Raw genomic sequence first — 13,459 nt, 5'->3', positions numbered from 1 at the left:
TAGCGAGACCACTTGTTTCATACTTTGGCTCCCAAGCTGGTTTTGCTCTGTGCAGAAGCAGAAGTGCGGGGTTAGCCCTGCAGGACTCTCCTTCTCAGGTTATTGCTGAAACCTTATGGGTGTTTGAGAGGATGGAAGTGATGTGGGCACCTTCCTTCTGCCACTGTGCAACCTCAGCAGCAGGTACCACAAATACCCGTGTCTGGTGTTTGATACCTCGTCTCTTGTGCCTGGCTCTCCCCACCCTTTTCCTTTCCTCCATAACACTCTTGCATATCACCAGTCTGTAAATCATAGAATAATAGAATCACAGAATGGTTGCCCCAGAGCTGGATCAAGACTGCAGGGTGGTCTCCCCAGAGCACAGCAGAGAGGGACAATCCCCTCCCTCCACATGCTGGCCATGCTCCTTTTGATGCAACCCAGCATGTTACTTACACGTTTTGCATAAGCCTGCTTTTTAGCTGCTTGGGTATTTTATTGAAATCTTGCTCCTATCCCAAGCTCCTGATGAAAGGAAACAGCCCTGGAGAGGGCAGGGGAGGAGCAGCCTCTGCCCCATCACCCTGGGGTTCCTCCTTTGCCCTGAAGCACATGAACCAAACAGTTTTGCTGGAAGAGACGGGAATATTTTAAAGCTCGCTGGAGTTCCAGAAAGCACTCTCTGGTTGCTGAGGACGGGTCACAAATGCCTCAGTTACTAAACAGATGAAGAACGAAGCGCAGCTCACCAGCGCTGCTCTGGGACCATCTGACCCTGCTTTCAAGTTGGAATACATGCATTTTAAGAGTGAGAGAGCCAAACGTTTAATGGACTGGCTTTACACCTCAGCAAGAGGGGAAGGGATATATTGGTTCTACCACAGGCACGTCCTGAAAAAAGCACATCAGTGTTGTGGCAGCTGCTGTCCTCTTAGGAAAGTGGATTTTATGTGAATAAAAGGAACCGACTCAATGCACTGGCCAGACACGGCAGACCAGGGTATTAATAGCTGACTTTGCTCTTGCCTTGTTTGACATGTGTAATGGTTTTCACTGGGAATATACAGATATTAACAAATCTTGTTTCTCATTACAAGGGCAAAAATAGAGCTGCTGACGCAAGTCGCAAGCACGATGTTGTAATACGTGGCACTGTGGTTCCCAAACCAAAGGCAAGCGGCTCTGTGGTTTGTGCTGGTAAATAGATGTCAGTGTGAGCTGCAGAGAGAAATGGCACATGGGCAAGTCTGAGCCAGAGAAGATTGAAAGCCACTTCTTAAGTGGAGTGGTTGAGTTTTCAGTGGAACAATGCAGGATTGCAATTTGTAGCCTGGTCCTTCTCTTGCAGATTAAGAAATTGCTTTTGAAAAGCCACTTCTCCCAGCTTCTGAGGTGATTTGCTTGAACATAGACCACAAGGTACAAAACTGTGTTAGAAATAAGCTGCAAATACTTGCTGGGTTTGAAGGCTGAAAAAAAATTCCCAGTATGAAGTGTCACTTGACTGCAGATCATAAAATCACACAGTGAGAAAGGACCTGCCAGTGCCGTGTTTAACTGACCTTTCCTGGCATTAACATGCCTGGAGGACTTGTTCTGACCTTCCACTATGGAAATTTGCCTTTTGATGCTGGCTTGAGATCTCCTTTCTTCGTGTCTGCCTTCTTTGTAGTGTCTCTTTTCCATAGCTTTGATCCATCTTAATGTCTAATCTCTGCAAAGGCCACCTGATACTGAAGAGCTCTACAACACCAACAACAATGCTGTGTCTCTAAAACGCAAGTAACAGTTTCAGGAAACATCCTGTTTGTCTCTTGCTTCTGCACAGAGAGGGTTTCACAAGGCAGATTCTGACAACCCGTTGTGGTTTAGGATGTTGTCATGCCCCTTTGGTGCACGTGTAAGTAATGCAGCACATTCTGAGTAAGGCACACGCTACCTGCCACGCGTGCTAGTCTCCTGCTCACCCAGCTGCTCTACAGTTATGAGCAGGGAGGAATGATCTGCACCGAAAAGGGATCCTGATTAATCTCCTCACCCCAGGCTTTCTCAGCGCTTGTAACCAAACCCATGGGATGAAGAGTGCTGCCAGCTGCAGCTCCAGGGCAGCACTAAAAAGGGACCACTAGAAGGAGGAGATTTCCTTTGATGGCGCTAATACACTCCAGTAGCTAGTGTGAAGAGGCAAAGAGGAGGTTAAATTGCTTTCTTGGATACACAGGATGGTAAATCATTGCTTTTAACCTCCTGTAGCTACATGAGCCACAGTGTTTTAATAAGAGCTGATGGGAAAAGGTGTTTTCTCTCTCTGACAGCAGAGCAGAGGATGAAGTGCACCAAGTAGTCACAGGGGTGATGCTGTCAGAATCAGCTGCATCTTACTTAGGGAAATTTACTCTCCAAGTGTGTAAATCTCTTCTGGAAGTGGGACCCGGTGCTTTGAAGCTGTGCACACTTCAGATGTTACTGCCTCCCGACATGCAGCCAGAGAGCTGAGAAGATGAAGCAGAGCACCAGCAGCCGTGGGCGCTGAGTGCTTGCAGCAGGACATCCCTCTCCCTGGAATGAAACATCCACCCAGGATTACTGACATGTGATACCTTTCATGCCATGGCTCCCTAGGGACAGCACTTGCCCCAGCTCCCCACAGCAGGGGATGCTTCTCTGCACAGCCAGGCAGTGCTTTACTCCTCATTTGGAGCAAAGGTGACACAAAATGCACACGCGGTTTTCAGTGCAGGTTTTGCATATGTTGAGAAACCAGATATTCCCATTTTTGCCTCCATTTAAGCTAGTGTGGGGTTAATTTTCACAGTGAGAACTCTTCACTTTTTCCTTTGAGCCCAAATATCCCCAGTATCATTGTTCTGCAACTAGCAGAAAACCACAAGTGGTCAGGCAAGATATATCTCCCCCATCCCTCCCTTGCCAAGCACGCAGCCTGCACAGCCAGTGTGCTTGAAACCCTCATGCAGAAGACACTTATCATCTCCAAAAATGACACTGTTGTAACTCAGATATGTAAATGTTTATCACCCCTGTTATAGCCAATGTCTTTTTAGCTCCTGCTCATTTTTGTTCACCTCTGTGCCACCCAGCAGTGAGCACCACAGCATGGGGTGGTCCACAGCAGTGGGTTGCACACTGCCTGGCAGCTATTGTAACCTACCTGGAGAGTCTGTGTGACTGTTGGTCTCTTTGCTGTTGTTAGGAAGCTGAGCCTTGAGAGCTGCCTTTTTTTAGGCCTCTCTGGGTTCTCTCTGGCTTCTTACGCATTTTTTTCATGCAGAACATAGCTGCTGATTTGGGGGTTTCTTTTTTCAGCCTCCCTTCATCTCTGAGGCACTTTACTATTATCTTTCCATCACTGAACCCCCTCAGAGGCTGCAGCCGGTATCCAGATGAGACTTACATAAGGTGCTACAATTTTCTCTGTATTCTCCATCCTGCTCCTAATGCTTCCAAACATCTTGTTTGCAGCTGCATGCTTTCTTGAAGTCTTAAGCAAGTAGTCCACAGCAATGCCTGCCTTTCCAGAAAGAATCTTTGATCTAAACTCTAGAAAGATTTGATCATGTAGGAAAATCCCCTCTGGAATACATCCCATTCTGAGCCCTCCGTGGCAGGCTTTGCCTCATTTAAATCCCTCTGGTTTGTTGTCATGAAAATCAGGCATTTCCTGTACTCAGCTTTGCTTCTATCCAAATTTTGCTCCCTGAAAACAACTGATTCCCTGCTCCCTGGCTTCATTAGCTGCATCCTAGGCAGGCAGCACCTCATTTAAAGACCCTGGAAAATCTGAATAAGCTCCATCCCTGGGAGTGATGGGGCTGCATCTCCAGAGCAGACTGGGCTTCAGGTGGGTACAACTGTCCCCAGGTACCATGTGTTCCTGTCTCTACACAGCCTGCTGTGCTTCCTGTGGGAGCTCACAGCCACAGATGAGGACTATTTCATCCACAAGTGTATTTTCATGCCTATGACAGCTCCTTGCAAAGCATTCCAGGTCACCAGTGGTGGCTTTTATGCATCTCATATGTTTAACATTCATTTAACAACACATTTATGTAACTTTCTAGTCTGGCTCTGCTGTCTTTGCCCGAACTCCCTCTTATCTTTCTCCACTCTTCTTTGTTTTGCTTCCCACCACTTACTGGCAACATAGATGCTTTTGTATTATCAACAGTGCTGACAGCTGTCTGTGGCCATTTATGCGCTGCTTGGCTTGTGTTTTCCCTGAGGTCCTAGATTAAATGCTCAGTCAAAACTGTAATATTTCATGGGCCAGTAGTCAGCTTCCACTTGGAGTCATCTCTTCTCTGCTGGTTTCCCTTTTGCCAGTGTTTACCCGGATATCCCCTCAGCTCGAGCCACATCTAACGATGCTCTCACTCCAGGATGTGGTTCCCACACACAGGCACTGTTCACACAATGCTCATGGTGCTTTGCATGCACAGGTGCTCACACACGGAGCCATCACCTCAACTATTTGCCATTAACTCCTCTAGACACACTAGATGAGCAACATGAGCTGGTAAAGGCAGTTTCATGCTATGATGGCTTGGAGCAGAGGAGGGAAGAGAAGTCACCTGATCCTGCAGAGATCCTGCAGCCTCAGAGATCCTGAGCCACAAAATCCAAAAGAGCACAGAGAAGCCCCAGCCCACAGGACCAGCTGAGCTCAGTGGCTGTGCCTGTACTGCTGGGATGAAAAGAGATGGGTTTTTTTTTTTCCATCAAAAAAAAACACAATTGTTTAAAGCTTAAAAAAACCCTGTGTTTTCAGCAAACACCAACACCTTGGTGTTCATTATACACAGCAATTATCATGTGGTTTATTATATACAGAAATTATCCTGTGGTTCCCTAGCAGGACTGGAGCAGTGCTGGGGTAGAGCCTGACTTCCGACGAAAGCTCTCTTTTCCCTTTACATTTCACTCCTGCACGCTGGGGGTTGGTGTTTCTGCCCTGGCAGAGTCTCCTTGTAGCAGTGAGATTTGGAATGTCTCTTGGTCTGTGTTACTGGCTGATGTTGGCAGCTGTTTTCTCCCTTTCAGTCAATAAATAAAACATCTTACTCCAGGGCAGCCAGCAGCTGTCCCCTTTCTGCTGCTGCATCATCAGGTGTGATGCTGATGTGACTGATGGACTGGAAACCAAACTATTTCCTCCAGCCTCTTCCTGGCTGAAGACTGACCAAGCAGAGGAGCAGCACCCAGGAGGTTCAAGGTCCCAGAGGTCAGACTACTCATGGGGCTGGTGGCAGGCCTCAGTGTTGTGTTGCCTTACAGGGAAGACCAAGGATGGGATTTGTAATCCCCATGTGGATGTGCAAATCCCTGCATGGGTTGCTCTTTGGATGCCATTCAAGAGCTTCTCCCCCAGCAAAAGGTTTTGAGGCTGAAACCTCTTCTCACATGAAGAAAAGCAACCCATGACCTGGAGTGAACGAGAACTGTTGTGATGGGACCTGGAAAACAGCTGGGGAAGTGAAGCCCTTAATTAATGAAAATGTTACATGGGGCGAAGATCAGAGCATCTTCTCCAGAGGCCACCATCCCAGGACAGCGTTAGCTTGAGACTCCTCTTTTAGCAGGAGCTGGGAAAGATTCAGCTTCTTGCTGAAGGTCCCATAGCCACAGGGCTCAAAGTGCATCAAGGACCTTCTGCTTCCCACACCAGCCTGTGGTCAAAATCCAGGTTAATGACGTTCCACTCCCTTGGCTTGGGCTGCTTATCTCTGAGCAAAAGGGTCAACAGAGTTTGACTATTAACTTACTGCTCCTCTAGCTTTTTACCTGTGGTTTGATGAGGGCTGTGGGAGAGGAGGAGCCAAGTCATTGGCACTTATCCTTGTTATAGACACTTGATGCTAAACCTGCTTTCCAACAACAGGTTGTCAGGAATCTCCAAGAAGCTCCGCCGCGTATGCAGCTCGTTCTTGCTAAGACATGGTAAAAATAGCAAACTAAGCAGGGATTGGAGCCTCAACTCACTGAGGCAAGAGTAAATAAGCCTTAAATACCTGAGACAACGTGAGGGCTTTGTGTGCTATGCCCTGCCAGCACCCTTCCAGCCAACCATTCATTTTTATGGAAGCAATGAGCATCTTCTTAATTACTCTGAAGCTGCATAAAACCGTAGCTTATGGGAGGCGGTGCACCTTGAACACTGTTAATGAAATAGAAACTAAACCTGAGCTGCATGAGGGGCTTGTGCTTCAGCAGTGAAAATAACACTCATTATTATACTAAGAAATGCTGGAAATCCAGGAACTGGCAGTGCAGGTGAGGAGGGATTTTGCAAAGGGAATAATTTTTAGTACCAGAGCTGGGTTAAAGGGTTAAAAACCTGGGGAATAGCTCCTGCTGAGACAGTTTTGTCCCAGTGCTGCTGTTCAGGGCTCCTCTGACTCCACGAGGCTTCATGGTCTGTCTGTCTGGAGGGGGAATTAAACCCAAAACCAACCCTTCCTGGGATTATTCCAGCTGTTTCATGCTGTATTTCTATTCTCTCAGCTCAGATCAAGGGATGACATTGTCATTATTGTCACTATAGAGGTAGGAGTGACTGCTCACTAGGTCATTCCACTGCGGGTGGCCGAGCTGGCAGCAGACTCAGGGCCTTTTGCAACCCAGCCTTTACTCTTCCCAGGAAGTGATATTACCCCATCAGCTCCAATCCCGATGCCAAAGTCCCTGGGGGCTCGTTTCCCTGCCTGGGAGTCTTCAACATGCTCAACCAAGCCCAAAAGCTGGGCTTAGAGCTGAGCCTTGGCTAAAGGCAGCATTCTCAACTTGCTGCAGGATGCATCCCTGACACAAAACCCCTCTCCCTGCCTTGCTCTGGGCACATCCTCCGTCCCTTCTGGGACCCGGGCACGTCCCATCCCTCCCTGACTCCTCTGTCTCCTCTTGCATTGCAGTGAGAAGCGCGCTCTGCAAGTCAGCGTCACCAACCCAGTGCAGTGCAGCCTGCACGGGCGGAAATGCACCGTCTCTGTGGAAACCAAGATCAACCAATCCCAACCGGATTTCACCAAGCATCGTTCCGGCTTCATCCTCTGCGTGCCAGGGAATTAGCATCCCCCTCCGCCTGGCGTAGGGAGCCAGGAGCAGGGGACACAGGCTGGGGTTCCCAGCGCCCTTCCCTGGCCTTGGACTTTTCGAGGGGACTCATGTAGAGATGCTCGGCTGTGGCTTGAGCTCTAAAGCTGCAAACCCAAAGTCAGGAGAGGGTTTTACTACCACATGCAACGAAGGCTTAAAATAGCCAGTGACCTGTTATCCATCTTCTAAAACAGGGCAGAATGTCAGGAAAGTGCTTCTGAATTACTCCAAAAAAAAAGCATTTATAGGTACTTACACCCTTTCCCACACTGATTTCCTAAGCCCTCTCCAATATTCCCTTCTGTGTTCCCTTTTGTGTGTCCTGTTTTGCAATATTATGCAGCCTTCACTGCAGGAACCAAAGATAAACCAGCTCAGGAAGTCTGGTTCTGTGAGACCAAATCCCAGTGGAACCGGAGCCAGGTTTTAAAAGAGGGCTGGCTTCCCGTGCCAAGGAGATGCTCCACACTCTTCCAGCCCTGCCACACACATGGAGTTGGGATAGTACATGGAGACGCACCCCTTGGCTTGCTGCTTTCCTGCCTGGAGTTCACTAACCCTTGGATCAAGGTCCACCAGCAGAAAGGAGAGTGGGATTCACAGTGCAGAGGTTTGATTTATTTTAATCCTGCATTGCTTTTGCCTTAATTGCCCTCTCCAGGGACCTAAAAGCCAATGAATTCACATTAGGACCAAAGTGGTCTTGCTGAATTTGGAATGCTCCACTTGGCTTCATGTTAGTCCCAGCGCTGAGGTTCAGAGAGGGCTGGAAGGACCCACTGCAGGTGGGTTAGTCTGGAAACACGTGGAGCTTGGGGGCTGAAGCCGCAGCTCCCTTCCTTTGCACTATTGAACACTAACTCTGGCACATCCGTCCACAGCAGGCGAGGGGCAGCAGCACAACCCCAGCTACAAATACCCAGGCTGGACCCTTTCAAGTGTTTCCCTGGGTGTTCCCAGCTTAGGGGTTGATGTTGGGGAGTCTGTGCATCACCTTGGCTTGTCTGGTGGCATCATGTTTCCCTGCCTCATGGTGCCTGCATCTGCCTGGCTCAGATAACCCTGAGCTTGGTGTTTACGTGTGTTCTGATGGGCTTTTGATTCCCACCATGTCTCAGGCTGCTGCTGCTCTGGAGCTTTGGAGCAGAGGTGGCCTTGTGCCATTGAAGGGCTGTTGGGGTTGGACATTCAGAGTCCTGGCACTGCTGGTCAGGTCAGGATTTCCAGCCCATTGGACACAGGGGGTCTATGTTGTGACCCAGGAGGCAAACAGGGAGCTGCAAAGAGGCTGGATCAGGCTTTTCACCCAAAGACCTGTTAATGGATGGCTTCCCAAAGCCATGCCATGGACATGGGGTGCAGGAACAGGTCGCTGCAGCATTTGTACCACACCACAACCACCCAGACCCAAGGTTAAGGGGTACCTTGAGCTCAGAGATGCTCCAGCTCTGGATTTAACTGGGACAAGCTTAAAGCCTCTCAGTGCTCTTCACCAGGGAGGCCCCACGCTGGAGCCCTGTGGCTGACAGGATCCCTGGCCTTAGACCAGGCCCCCAACAGTATCCCAGCGCCACATCCCAGGCACCAGTAACCAGCTCTGGGATGGCTCCTGCTCCAGAGGTCTCTGCGCATTGGGTCTGCCCAAAGCCCTTGGGAAGCTCTTCCAGATGCTGCAAACACAACTCACCCACCACCACTGGGGCCATCAGGAACCTGGAGGTGACAACGAACCCACGCGGCAGCCTCAGACCTCACTGCGCACACGAGCACAGAGCATCGCCGAGGTCCCTCCACCTCCTCGTGTAACCCCATCAGCCCTTCAGGAGCAGCAATGCCAACACTGAAGCCATGGGTGACCCCAGCTCGTTTGGCCACTCCAGCTCCCATTTGGCCACCACAGCTCCTGTTTGCATCCCCCTGGAGAAGCACCCAAAAGAAAACCCTCACCATTGCTGTGCCTTTCTATTTGCACTTCTTGCTTTTTACATCTACTAGTCCCCATGTACCCCCCAGCAACTCTAACCCAAGGCAAGGTAGGGGCAGGAGTTTTAATCAGCACTTTTAGTTGCTGTCCCTCCAAAGAAGTGGTTGCATTGAATCATGATGGACAGCAAGAAATCGCAGGGTTGGGAGATTCCTAAGACTATGAGATGGCAATATTGTATGTGATGAAATGTGTCTTTATAAAATACAGTATCTGTTCCTGCTCTGGTTTTATATATATATATATATATATATATATATATATATATATAAAAAATATATATTCCTGGATTTTCCCATAAATTAACTATGTCTAAATTGCATTTTGATTTGCAGCCGGGGGTGATGATGCAATGAACCCATTTTTTTCAATTGCTGATGTTTTAATGTGTAAAAGAGAAAAAAAAAAAAACCAAAACACAAAAAATCCAAATCTCATGGACCCGAGGCTCTGCTTACATCATTCGCTGTAATAAATAAAGCAGCACCATGCGCTGCATCCCGCTCTGGCGCTGCCAGTGTCGCGGCAGCTCTGCTGCACAATGGGAAGTGGAGTTTTGGCGTCCTGATAACCTGACTGTTCCCCTCTGGTGCGCTGGAGGCGCCTCCTCACCTGCACCTCCAGCAGCCCCCAGCCAAGGGGCGACCCCAGCACCAAGAACACGATAAAACCCGTGTTAAAACCGGCCTTAAACCCCACTTCCATCACCACAAATCCCGCTGCCGGCAGCAGCGCGCTGGAGCTGAGCCCTGCAGGAACGACTCGGCCACGACGCGCTGCCATGTAATGGATGGTCAGTGCATTTTTATTTAATCAGCACAGTACAAAAATAAATAAAAATAAGGGGAGGGGATTAAATTACAGGCACACTGAGCCCCATGACACAGGCGGTCAGGTTATAAACCACACATACGTACAAACGCACTATACACACACACACGAAATGAGACAAATATAAATTAAGAAGTAACAAGAACCCACCAATTTGGTCAACAAAGAGCTACGGAAGAGATTGCACTAAAATAAAAAAACAACCTGGACGTACACATGTATCATTAGCAGGGTCCCACTGTACAGCGATGGAGAGCTTCGAGTGAGGAGTCAAAGAGATGGCACGGTGCTGCTCCTGCTCGCTTGCCACTGCAGCGCCCCATGGAGCAGAACGGAAGGAGACCAGTGCAGATGGAGAAGAAAAGGAAAATCAAACCCAAAAGAAGGAGTTGTCAGTCCCCATCGGGGAGCAGCAGCACGGGGCCGTGCTTTGTGCATGGGGTTGGTTACAGCCATCGCTCAGGAAGGGCTTTTCTTCTGATTATTATTATTTTTAATGTGGTTTTTTTTTCCTTTTTGTGTTTTTTTCTTTTTTTTTTTTTTTTTTGAAGACACAAAATGCTCCTGTTCGCATGCGCAATACCACCGGCAAAGCAACAATGAAAGAATAAAGAAAGGGGGGTGTTTTTCAGTGTGTCCCCCCCCGCAGGTTAGTAGTTTGTTGGGGTTTTTGTCGTGAAAGTACCTCGGGTAGCAGCATGTGGCTCTCTCCTTGCACACTCAGGTAGATCCTTAGCACAATACCCATGATCAGTGCACGATGGGGACGGGACGGTTCACACTGAGCTCACGGAACAGCTGCGGTGATTTCCCCCGGCCCTGCTCTGGAATTTCGAGTCTCTTCAAAGAAAATAAATAGGGGGAGGGGGGGGCCGGGCCCGCCGCTGTCCCGCTCCCGGGAGCCCCGCTCGGCCCCGCCAGCCTCCAGTGGAGCCTTCAGAGCCGTTTCCTTTCTTTATTATTACTTTTGTTTTCCTTTTTTCTCCTTTTTTTCGCTCGTTTCCCCCTCCCGGGTCTTTGTCTTGGGGATGCGGCTGCCGGAGCCCCGCTCCGCTCCGCCAGCCCCGGGGGAAAAGTGGCGGTGTCGGTGGGGGGTTCCCCCCTCAGTGGGATGGAGAAGGGGGCGACGCTTGGCGGGGGCTGCGGAGTCTCCCGCTCCCCTCAGCCCAGGGTCGGGCCCATGAAGCGGCGACAGTTCCCGCCCCCTCCCCCCCGCCCCATCCCGCCTGGACAAGCCCCGGGGAGTGGGGCCGGGGCCCGGGCGGGCGCTCACCGGTCGAGGCCGATGAGGAGCCGGCCCTTCTCCTCGGAGCCGCTCTCCTTCTTGAGGTCGGCGAAGACCTGGGTGAAGAAGTGCGGGTCGGCGTTGACCTGCAGCATCTTGGGGCTCATGAGGTCGATGATGGAGAGGCAGCGGTCCCAGAAGGCCTCCTTACAGCTCTCCACCAGGAAGGGCTTCAGCGGGTAGGAGATCTCGTTGCCCATGTAGGAGTAGGACAGGTACAGGCAGGTGAGCAGCACCGCCTGCAGTTCGTGGTCGCTGCCCACCTCGGCAGAGATGACATCCCGGCAGAGCATGTAGAGGAAGACCACGTTGGCCGGCGTGATGAAGCCCTGGTCCTGCCATCCCTGCAGCAGCAGCGAGCGGTCCACGGAGCGCAGCCAGAGCACGGGGTCGGTGGGAGAGAGGTGCTTCAGCCGGTAGCAGCGGCGGCAGAGGAACTCGCCGAGGCAGCGCAGCAGCTCGCTGGTGGACGCCTGCACCACGACCCGGCGCGGGGTGGCGGCGGCAGCGGCGGGCGCGGTTGGCGGAGCCTTTTGCGCCGAGGCGAGGGCGGCGGCGGCGGCGGCGGGGGGCGGCGGGGGGGCGAAGGTGGCGAGGTTGGCGCAGGAGAGCGACTTCTTCAGGTTCTCGTTGTTGAGGTGGGTCACGTTGCTCTGGTAGCCGCCGTTGGGCTGCACCTTCTTGGAGCTCTTCTTCTTGGCGGAGACGGCGGCGATGCGCTTCCACGGCAGCACCGAGATCAGCGAATGCCGCTTCAGGCCCTTCTCCTTCGCGTTCTTGCTGTTCTGCACCGCCGTGTAGTGCCCCACCGTGGCCGCCCCCTCCTCGAACAGCGGGGCCTTCCGGTAGCTCGGCGACAGCGACAGCACCGTGCCCATGGCGCCGGCCGCCCGGCGGGCCCCGCCGCCCGCCCCGGCCCCGGCCCCGGCCCCGGCCCCGTCGCGGCCCCGCGCGCGCTGCCCGCTCCGCCGCCGCCGCTCAGCGCCTCGCCCCGCCCCGCCGCGCGCGCTCCCGCCGGCGCAGTGCGCGCCCCCGCCGTCCCGCCCCGCGCCGCCACGTGCGCCCGCCGCGGCGGCGGGAAAGGGGCGGGCAGGTCGCGTCCACACGCCCCTCAGGCCACGCCCCTCAGGCCACGCCCCTCCCGGCTCGCCGCACTGAACGGCTGCAGTCCCACCCCAGACCGCGCTCCAAGCGCATCCCTAAATGGCAATGGCCCCGCCCAAGAAGCTCAGGCCCCGCCCCCGGTCGGCCCCGCCGCCCAGGTGCCGGTTCCCTGGTGCCGCCGGTCCTGACCCGGTCCGGGGTAGCGCCCCGGAGCCGCCCTGGGGGAAATGATGAAAAAACAACGAAGAATTCAGCTAAAACCGGAAATAAAACCTGAAACCGCCGCGTAGCAGCGCCCGTGGCCGCCCCCGCCCGGGCCGGGGCCCAGCGCCCGCCCGGCCGCCTCCGCTGCGGCGTTTCAAAGGCTGGGACCGGGTTTAGGGAAAGCGCCGCCCGGCCCCGAGGGCCGCAGCTCAGCCCTGCTCCCGCTCGGCAGCACCGGAGACCCCGCAGCGATCCCCCGAGGCCGCTCGGGCCCCGGCGCAGCGCAGCCGCTGGAGGCCGCAGGGCTTCAGCACCCGCCGCGGCCAGAGGAGCAGGGCCGATGCTGCTGCAACGGCAACGGAACGGGGCAAAGCCTCACCCGGACCCCGCCGGATCGGGGCTCGGCCGAAACCGGACCCGTCTGTACCCGTTCCTGCACGGAGGCCACTGACGCCACATGCGCGCGGCCGCCGGTCCCCTCCCCACGGAGCAAAAAAGGCTTCAAAACCCCCGAATCTCCCATTTCCTCCAGCCACAACCGCAGCCCCCCGGGGTAAGGGGTGTCCCCAGAGGCACCAGTGGGCACAGCCCACCATGAACTTGGGGTTTAGTAAAGAAAACCTCAGTTTGGGCCCAAGGTCTGCAGAAGCTGCTGCTTCTACCAGGGCTGGTGCTGAGCCAGGCCAGGCACTCAAGGGAGTCCCTGATCCATCTTTTCCTCCCATCCCAAATTCAGACCTTGCACTTGGCCTTGTTGAACCCCATGAGATTCACATGGTCCCACCACTCCAGTCTGTCCAGGTCCCTCTGCATCCCACCCTTGCCTCGACTGTGTCAACCACACCACAAAGCTATAATAATAATCCATAACTTCATTTATAATAATACACCTTCATCCTACTTGCTGTGCCAGGAACAGGTCCCAACCCATGAATGTGCTGCTTAAAACACAGTCCCCT

The 13,459-nt window shown here is 52.8% G+C and overlaps 2 protein-coding genes across 4 annotated transcripts in view; one reads left to right on the top strand and one right to left on the bottom strand.

The window, feature by feature from the left end:
• The window catches only part of MYO1D (myosin ID), a 112,802-nt gene extending 101,820 nt beyond the window's left edge, over positions 1-10,982 (top strand). Inside the window, exon 23 of one of the 2 annotated variants that reach the window (XR_010616758.1) lies at positions 6,909-6,980. Coding sequence is in view for 1 of the 2 variants with exons in the window: in XM_065699256.1 (XP_065555328.1) it covers positions 6,909-7,065 (157 nt within the window). In the remaining variant the exon portion in view is untranslated. Of the gene's footprint in view, positions 1-6,908 lie in introns of both variants that reach the window. The other variant, XM_065699256.1, reaches the window with a different exon arrangement.
• CDK5R1 (cyclin dependent kinase 5 regulatory subunit 1) lies at positions 9,866-12,119 on the bottom strand. 2 transcript variants are annotated; one of them, XR_010616759.1, is made up of 3 exons: positions 11,181-12,119; positions 10,593-10,731; positions 9,866-10,216 (listed from the first exon to the last, which is right to left on the bottom strand). XR_010616759.1 is itself a non-coding variant. In XM_065699275.1 (2 exons), the coding sequence occupies exons 1-2, from the start codon at positions 12,068-12,070 to the stop codon at positions 10,695-10,697; spliced, it is 927 nt and encodes a 308-aa protein (XP_065555347.1). In that variant the 5' UTR covers positions 12,071-12,119; the 3' UTR covers positions 9,866-10,694. The 2 variants fall into 2 exon arrangements, 1 of the variants encoding a protein (XP_065555347.1); XM_065699275.1 differs by having other exon boundaries at positions 9,866-10,731.
• Between the last annotated feature and the right edge of the window lie 1,340 nt (positions 12,120-13,459).

Source organism: Lathamus discolor, chromosome 20 (assembly GCF_037157495.1).
Source record: "Lathamus discolor isolate bLatDis1 chromosome 20, bLatDis1.hap1, whole genome shotgun sequence".
Classification (NCBI taxonomy): domain Eukaryota; kingdom Metazoa; phylum Chordata; class Aves; order Psittaciformes; family Psittacidae; genus Lathamus; species Lathamus discolor.
This window is presented reverse-complemented; position numbering and strand designations above follow the sequence as displayed.

Bases quoted from the DNA above. Each gene is read 5' to 3' on its own strand.
- CDK5R1 (XM_065699275.1), bottom strand. From the start codon at position 12,070: ATGGGCACGGTGCTGTCGCTGTCGCCGAGCTACCGGAAGGCCCCGCTG. The intron at 10,732-11,180 runs GTGAGCGCCCGC...TCGAAATTCCAG, and splicing joins CTCCTCATCGGCCTCGACCG to AGCAGGGCCGGGGGAAATCA.